Below are 8,917 nucleotides of genomic sequence, written 5' to 3' on the forward strand. Positions count from 1 at the left end.
AATCGAGGCTAGCGCCAGCAGCAGCAGCTTTGCGCCTGCACTCTGGGTTTTGAGGTTATTTCATGTTGTTTGCAGGTCACTACAGCGTGGGTTTGGCTCGGGAGGGAGGGAGGGAGGGATTCCCCTGCTGTTTGCCAGCTGCTGGCTGAACTGGGCAAAGCAAATCTCACTTGGCAGAAAGGCTGGTAAAGTTTATTTGCTTTTTTTTTTTTTTCCTCCACTTTTCCTACTGTTCAGGGAAAGATGATGATTTTTGTAAGCGCGCCCATTCCTGAAAATCATTGATGGGTTATTTCATTTTAAATCCTTTGCCTTTCCAACAGTCACCCTCGTTCACAGCCCAGGGCCAGCTGGAGCTGCAAAGCCCACGATGCTGATCCTGAATTTTGGCTCTGCTGCAGCACCTGGGCTGGCCGTGCTTTGGGGCCGGCCCTCCTGCTTTGGCGTGGTCCTTGGCTTTGGGGCAGGATCTGGCCCTGGCTCTGCACCTACCTCCACCGCTGTCCCGGCGTGGGGCTGGAGCTGGAGCAGACCGATGACGCCTCGCTTCAGGTTTGCGATGAGGATGCTTTCTGCTTCGTTGCCGTAGAAGGCTTTGACCTGGGAGGGTAAGAGGTGGTGTCTGGCTGTGGGGAGGGCTCTCGGGGGGACACCTGCGGGCTCTCGGCTGCCTTCCCTGCTGAAAGGCATCACCCTCAAGGAACACCCTGTAGATACCTGAGGATTTTTCACAAGGAGGACCGTATCCCTCAATAGCATGAGCTTTGTGGATGCATGCCCACAAAATTTCCCCCTCCCCACCCCGGTTTTCCAAAACCTTAGAGGACAAGGTCAGAAAGGAGCTTATATGCCATGGTTAGCACTGAAACCCTTTTAATGTGGGATGCTGCAGCTTCATCCAAGCCTGAAGGCCCTTTGGAGGATGGGGATCCATCTAGGGTCTTACTGGACCCTGCAGGAGACCGTATATTCCTAAATTTGCCACTCTGTCTGGTTCTTTGTGCTCTGATAAGAAATCAGAGGTGGAGCAGGAGTTCGTATGGGCTTCGTAGCTGGGCAAATTTAGGGATGCAGGCAGAAGTGCTCTACGGAAGGCATGAGCAGGTCCAGGAGGTGTCCATCTTACCTTGCCACTACTCCAGGAGATGAACACCGGCTGCTGGAGCTCTGCCTGCGCTTCCTGGCTCAGTGCAATCTCCACAGGGGGACCTCCAGTGCCATCCTGGCTCCTCTTCTCTTCTGGCTTGTGTTGGGCTTTCAGGTTGCGGATCTACAGGAGCAGAAGATGGCAGAGAGCAATGACTATGGATGTCTGCAGGGCATTTTACCTGCAGGCGATGGCCTCTTGGTCACAGAGGTCATTTTTCAGGTGGCTTGGGCTAGAAAGGAAGGAGGGTATGGAAAGAAGGCATCGCTGCTCCCGTGGCTGCAATGGCTTTCCCACCTCACGCACCTGCACCTGGAGCAGCTCTTCTCCACCTCGGTCCTTCCAGAGCCGGTGCAGCTGGACCAACGCCTCAGCCCGCAGCCAGGCTCCCCGTGGGGCCGGTGTGGACGTGTGGTCCAGTTGGACATCCAGGGAATAGCGGTACTGATACAGGGTCCCCGGCTGGAAAGAAAGCGGCTGCAAATCCCCTAAGGAAAGATGCAAAATGTTGAAGGTACGCGGTCGCAGACCTCAGTCTCTCTGCTTGCCGCAGCCAGCGTCCTCCATCCTTGAGAGGACCTGGACTTGCAGGGATGCTTGTGGCCTGCATCACTTTGCTCCTGGAAGTGTTTTGATGCCAAGCAGTAGGTACAGCTGACATGTCTGGGGGAGAACATGGGGAGGTTTTTCATGGGGAATTATTTGTGCCTGTGACTCCTGCTTGCGTTTCCAGTCCTGCCTTAGACACGGTGGCCGGAGTGGGGACCCTCCTTGGGGACTCCAGGACTTGTCGAAAGTGCCAGAGAAACATCCTTTAATCCTGAAACAAGGTTTCCTGAGCGTGCTTCTGGACAGAAGGGACATCTTGAAGTGTCTTTTCAGCACGGTGCGTTAACTGGAGCAACACTAGCATTTTTATTTAGGGGAGAAGATAGGCCATGTTCTTCATATCATGCGTTTCCCATCAGGGCTGCCAATTCTTAATTAAACCACTGACTTTGTGATGGAGCCAAATGAAGTCGGTGGGGCAGCTTTAGATCAAAAATCCTTGCGTTAATCTTATTTATCTAGAATTATTTGGAGTCCCTTCTCTTGTTCGTATACATTGTATAGGGAAGGGTTGCCTTTGCCATGACATAACCAGCCTAATCTGTCTGCTAAAGTTGCTTGAAATTTGGCAAATCCAACGCACGTGCTGGGCTTCTGAAATGTCTTATAGTTTTGTCACTTTTGTTATAATAACAAATGAAAGGAATTGATGGGAAATCCAGCTCGGTCCCTGGGGCTTTCCTCCCTAAATCAGACCGAAGAGTTTCTTTATCTCTGCACCGTGCGCAGTTTAAAAAGCCCCAACTCTCTGGTTTTCCTCACCCCCTCCACCCCCCAGGGAGGACTTCCACGGTCCCAAAAAATTTCTCCGCCTCGGGAGATGCTCAGCCTGTTTGCAGTTGTGGCAACAACTCTTCCCTCCCTGGCCAGAGACTGGGGAGATGTTGCATTATGGTGAGCTCTTTGTGCACCGGGATGAGCATCCCGCCTCTCGGCGTATCCGGACCCGCTTGTGTGTCCCTGGACCCGAAACAGCACAAAGTCTCTTACCTTTTGCTGTGCTCATGAAGGAAAAACAAAGCAGGCAAACGTATCCCGAAACCGCCTGCGGATTCATGGTGGGCTCTGGGAGCCGGGCGGGAGCCAGGGAAGGAAAGGGGGGGTGGGAGAGGGACAGGACAACAAAAGTGGGCAAGATTTGCAGCGTCAGGCGGTGGGGCCCGACCTTCTCCCTATCCCCGCCTTACACACCCAATGAAAAGCAAATAATTAAACTTTTGTACCAACCCCCAGCAGCCACGGAGGGTTTGGAAATCAGCTGAGGTTTGCCAAAGACCGGTGGGAGGGGAAGGAGAGCTTCAAAAAAGGAGCTGCCAGAAGCATCACCGGCTGGAGAAATTGCCAGTTTGCCTTGATACTGGGAGGGGGATGCTCAAAAAGCTGCTTCGTCCCGTGGGGAACCATCTTTTCCCACCAGAAGGGAAAGGGAGAGAAATGGTTGCTTTTAAAAGAAACGACCCAGAAGGGGGAAGGGGGGAAACTGCTTTTCCATCCTTTTAGTTAGAGACTGGGATTTGCAGCCCGGAGGCTCAAGTTACTTAAAGGGCCAGGCTGGAGGGGGATGGGGAGAGCCCTCCGATGGGTCAGACCGTGAACACCGTTCCTTACCCCCCCAAAAATGGTGTGGGAAAGGGTTTAGGAGATGGGTGTTTTGCTGCTTGTGCCCCATACAACTTGCTAAGCCCTAACCCACAACATCCACCAACAGGGCATTTTTTTTTTTCCATGGCTGAGTTTAATTGGTTCCTAAAGGCACCGTGAAGGGCCAAAGTCTCCCTACGAGGTGGTGACGGAATGGCTCAGGGACTTGTGAAGTCTTTTTGCCAAAAAAAGAGAGGCGAGAGCGGGGCGCATCGCTCCCTTTTTTTGTACAGGGATCTGAGAGGCAGTAATGTCATTATGGAAGCGATCTTCATGTTGCAGCAGGACCAAACCCCAACGGGTTTGGTGTTACAGGTGTTTTCAAGGGCACGTCTTCCAGCTCTGCATCACCACTGGGCTTTCAGGCCACTGCTGTGATGTGAAAAGCAGGGCAGATCCAGCTGGGGAAAGCCCAGCTGTAGGTTTCCCATACATGGTGTCTCCACTTAGTCCTCTGATGGTCTTTATGGACGAATATCCCACATTTAGATTGAAGCCGTTTATCCTCTTTATCACAGTCTGTCTTGCTGGTCTGTCAGCTTTGCATTCAACAGTTTCCTTTCGAGTGATGACCATTAGGGCTATCCTTGAGTCGGCTGCTCGAGACGTACCCACAGGCTGACACCATTAGCTGGAAGGGTCAGCCAGCATCAACTTCTTCTCCTGGGATGTATGGACCTGGGGGGACTTCTGCTCTGCCAGCATGCACTGACGGAGCAAAGCCCACCGGGGATGGATGGAAGTCCGGCCGAACACAGAAAGCTTAGGCAGGGTGGGGAAAAATGAACTATTTCCAAGAGCAAAGTGACCATTGAGGGTCTAAGTCCTGAAAACAAGGTCCCAGCGTGTTTGCTGGTTGCAGCTAAACACACTACCTGGAGAGGAAAGGCAAACAGAAATAGCTTGTGAAAAAGACCCTGCTGATAAAGGAGGCCTCAAACTGGAACCCAACTTTGGCAGGGTTGCTTATTTAGACCTGGCTGCTGAGTCCTTCCAGGACCGGGCTGTGGGAAGATGACTTGCTGTTCCCGTCGGCAGCTCCGGACTGCCAATTTTTATCCACCGGGAAGTATGAGAGGCGAAAACCGTGTGATCCTCACTCAGCAGAGTTCTCCCAGTAGTCCCAAGGAAGGGAGTTTATCCGCTGCCTGTGCTACCGGCGATGAGCTGCTGAGCTCCCACTCAAACTCTGCACGGGAGGTGTCTTGCTGTCATTTCTTGATCTCCTCTGTTATAATCTCAGCCTCGCGACAAGGCAGCAGTGGGCAGGTAAAGCGGTCACGTGGAAAGTCACTAGGGATGGGATTTATCTGTAGGTTCCTAAATCAGGTGTCTGGACTAAACCAACCACCCCGGAGCCTTCTAAAGGCAGAGGAAAGAGCGAGGTGTCTTGGGAGGATGCCATGTGCTGCTTATCTTGGGCACTGCCTTACGGTGACATTAATCTCCCCCTGATGGTATTTATTTAACTCCATCAATTATGTAGGAAATTTAATACCTAGCTCGGACTTTGATGTGGAACTTTGAAACGAATCCCTCTCTCCCACTCTCTGATGTGCGGCTTCGCCAGTCGCTGCGACAACTTCTCTGCCTGGAGAGAAAACCGCCCCGGGTTTGTTAGTGCAGGAGGGGAGGTTGGGATGCACGGTGAGTTGCGGTGCCCGTTTTCACCTGGTTTCTCTTCCTCCAGACCCAGTTCTTACTTCTCTCTTTGGGAGAACCGATGAAAGAGTAAAGCAGAAATCATGTGCCTTATATTCCTGGTGCCCGTCGTGGAAAAAGAGGGGTTGGTGGCTTCTCCTGTTGCTCGGTGTTGCTGTGTTTGTCCACTCCATAGCGACTATAGGACACCGTGGCTGTCGTTCTGCCACCCAGCATCACTGCACGGTTAGCCATACCCCCTGCTTTCATCCACGTACTGCTCAAGCGATGGGATAAACGCCAGTCAGCTTTGAATCCATCCCCCAGCTGAATCGAAAGAAGGGGAAATAAAGTATTTGTGCAGCATTAACTGCACCAGCGTCCCCTGATGCCTCTCTTCCCGTGGGCTGGTCCTTCCTCCTGCGTGGGGGGAGCCCTGGAACATAGTCTCCCCTGGTTCCCTCTCAGCTCCCTGCATCTGTTGGGCTGGTGGGTGTCCCCATGCTGATCCCTGGAGGCCAGACCCCCTCGCACACCCCGGTCTCTGCCCTCATTGCCCACAGCTCAGGCTGGAGGTTCCAACAGCCCCAGAATGATGCTCTTTTCAGTAAGAAGAGGGCAAAGTGGAAGCAGAAGGAAGCATGTTTCCACGGTTGCATTAAAAGCTTTGATAGCAGTGTCACAAGCTGATCTTTTCTGAACCTTCACGTTCAGTTTCCGCTCACTTCACATTTAACCAACTTCTGTAAAGCCTCAGGTTTTCTAAGTGTTCTTCCCAAAGCCATCTGGAACTGTTGTGCTCTTGGAAAGATGCTTCATGAAACTTTGCAAACCTACGGACAGATGCACGGTCCCAAAACCAGTGCTGCTGAAATCTTGGGTGCTCCTCCAGCCCCTCACGTATCACCCAAGGGAAACGTGACCTCCCTTTTCCATCTGGGCACAACCTGCTGGTGCAAATCCTCTTCTAATAAATCAAATTAGAGCAATCGAGGATAGCCCTCCATCATTTCACTTTCTTATTTGAGCACTGTGCTGCTGTCTAATTCTAGGTTCCCTTGGAAATGACCTGTTGGCAAAGGTTACAGAGCCTTACCGTGGTCCCCAACCCTCATGCTCCAGGTGGTCCTCACCCTGCTGACCCATGGGGGAGTTGGGCTGCAGGACCTGACACAGCAGCTCCGAAGCCCGTTGGCAGGTGAGTGGAGCAGAGAGGGTCAGTGTCACCGTGCCCCAGGGTCAGAGAGGCACACGGGGACCTCACCACCCAGGTATGACATCAGGGTGGACTTTGGCAAAGGGTGGTCAACCTGCCCAGAGGTTGAACTCGCCTAGATGAAAGGAGGATGGAGGCAAGGGGGACTGTTGCATCAAAGCCCATCGCCTGCAAGCCCCAACCTGTGGGCGTTTTCAGGGGATTTTTAGGTGCAGATTGTCGTGAAAAAACATCTAGTGGAAATAATGAGACCCAAAGACTCCTTACCCAGGGGAACACCAGTACCAGCAGCCAGTCTTTAGGCTTGGAGACTACTGTGCTGGTGTCTGAACCAGGGAGATCGTTGCACTCTTGGCTGGCTGGGGAGTTCCCAGCTGCGTTTCCAGTATCTGATCACCCTGGGGCAGATGGGAGGGTGGAAGGGAAGATTTCCTAAGGGCTCTGTTCCTTTTCTTTTTTTTTGCATGTGATCTTTAGTTACGTGCCCACTCCAGCCTCTTCTTATTCAGGAGATTTTAAGGAAGATCTGGAAGCAAGTAGAAAAAAAACCTCACTGATAAAATATGCAGATAGCCCAGTTGGGGAAGCGGGAGATGATGAAGAGTACATTACAGCCCCCCCGCCCCGGGGTAAATCTTTAGAGGGTGACTCAGTGGAAAAGAGCAAAGGATGGAGGCTGCACCTCTGGAGCAGGGGAAGAGTCATTCTCCCGAGGGACACGGTGGCTGCTGCTAACTGGGACATCCCGCAGCAGGTCCCCTTAGCAGTGAGGATGATTCACAGCGGAGCAAATTGCTGAGGGAATCGGGGGATGCTCCATCCCTCGGTAACCTCAAAGCCAGAGGGATGGCTTTGCTGGGAGACATTCAGCTACGCAGGAAAATTTCTTCAGCTCCGCTAAACACGGCAGATGATGTGATATAATAACCTATAGCTGCTTTACATCCCACCCAGTGGCACTCATCTTCTCTACTGGGGACCAGAAGCTTGTGAAAACAAGCTTGCTGTCTGTCTGTCCGTCTGTCTGTCACAGCTACCTCAGCTCCAGCTCCCATTGCCCAACCACTCCCATCCCTTTTCCTTACCACAAACTTTTGCTGCTGGAAGGAGAGGACAGCGTGGTCTCCACTGAGCACTGTGTCACGCTTTATTCCCCATTTTCAGAGGTCTCTCCTTCCAGTTTCTGGTTGAGACCATTCACTCCTGCCCCATATCAGCTTCTCCATGCCCCATGGTCCTCCGAGATCTTCCCCTGTGGTCCTCCTTGCCTTTTGTCTGCAGCCACTGATAAATCCTGGTCCATCTTCACCGCTTCAGCTCTCCGGGGTGTTGGAGTCGGGACTGTGTCATCTCAGCTGTGTGCTGAGGCGGGACTGGGCTTGTGATTCAAGAAGGGGAAAATGGCTGTGTCAAACCAGTTCTTGGTTTGGCTCAAGCCCCTTTGTTTCTGTTGCTGGAGGCATTGGGTGGGAGTGGTGAAGGCAGGTTTCCAGCGCTGCAGGGAAGGGGTTCGCAGAGCTCCAGAGAATATGAGTAATATTCTCTGGATTCTCAGTAATATGATTTGCACAGGATAATGGGACGCATGTTGCACGGGCTCAGGATTCGGGATGGGAAAGCTCAAAGCTTGGGTTGGGGAGCAGGATTCCTCCAGCTGCGCCTTTCACCCTGAGCGAGGTGCTCTTTTAAACTTCCCTTTTCCCGAGGAGATTCCCAACAACCCTCAAAGTCCTGAAACCACCCCAAAAAACAGGACTTATAAAAGCGATGGAGCAGCCTCTGACTGAATTTAGTTGAGTTTTTTCTCCTTTTTGCATCCTCGATTTCTGTGTTCCCTTATAAGCGACCTTCGCCTGCAAAGCCCCCCATCACGCATCCTGCGGCACCTTCTCCTGCCTTTTTCCCCCCTCCCTTTTTGTCATTGCAGCACTAGAGAGAGCACTGACTCTGCCAACAAGGTCCCTCAGTTCTTCCCTCTAAGAGATGAGAGAAGAACTGAAGATGCACGAGCAGTTCCCACACAGCTGTACTGGTGGCACTCAAAAGTTTCCAAAAGCCCTGACCAGTAAGATCTCCTCTAGTTTTTCACCCTCCTGTCTTTGCGTGCTGTCACACCCGCAAGCTGGTGCCACACCAGAGGTGGGACCTGGGGTAGAAGCTCTGTCCGATGCTCTCCCATGGATGGGTGAAACCAAACCGTCGCCTTGCTAGAGAAAGAGCTGGGTAGAGAATCGGGCTTGCAACAAACTGGTTTGGTGTGGGGAGTGAGGCAGCGAGTAGGCAGGACAGGACCTTCTCTGACTGATGGTCCACCTTGATCCACGTAATTGGGGTGCTTCTTATCATGTTGCTTGCAGGAAACCAAGCTAAAGGTACAATGAAACTTGATGGTCGTGTTACCTAGTTTAATTTCCATGGTAATTGCACTTGATTGAGAAACAGGCAGGTGACACAACAGGTCTCAACTGGGACCACGTGGCCTCCACTTCTGGCAGAAGGTGGTGGACCTTCACCTGTCACCAGAAAAGCCCTTCCCAAGATGCTCTCCCCACCATGCAGCGGGAGACAAGTGACACTTCTGAAACGTGACATCTTTCTGTGGTTCAGAGCCATTTCAGCTCAAACGAGCCAGAAAAGTTACCAGATGGAGGAAGGGACCTGGT

The 8,917-nt window shown here is 52.3% G+C and overlaps 1 protein-coding gene across 1 annotated transcript in view; it reads right to left on the minus strand.

Annotated features, from left to right (window-relative positions):
* LOC104291677 (microsomal triglyceride transfer protein large subunit-like) overlaps window positions 1-2,813 on the minus strand; it is a 12,747-nt gene extending 9,934 nt beyond the window's left edge. Inside the window, exons 1-4 of the mRNA XM_009890939.1 lie at window positions 2,747-2,813; window positions 1,454-1,635; window positions 1,127-1,270; window positions 493-600 (exon numbers count right to left, since the gene is read on the minus strand). Coding sequence (XP_009889241.1) covers window positions 493-600; window positions 1,127-1,270; window positions 1,454-1,635; window positions 2,747-2,813 — 501 coding nt within the window. The remainder of the gene's footprint in view (window positions 1-492; window positions 601-1,126; window positions 1,271-1,453; window positions 1,636-2,746) is intronic.
* Window positions 2,814-8,917: the final 6,104 nt, after the last annotated feature.

This window comes from Charadrius vociferus, unplaced genomic scaffold, assembly GCF_000708025.1.
Source record: "Charadrius vociferus isolate BGI_N301 unplaced genomic scaffold, ASM70802v2 scaffold1528, whole genome shotgun sequence".
NCBI classification, from domain to species: Eukaryota; Metazoa; Chordata; class Aves; order Charadriiformes; family Charadriidae; genus Charadrius; species Charadrius vociferus.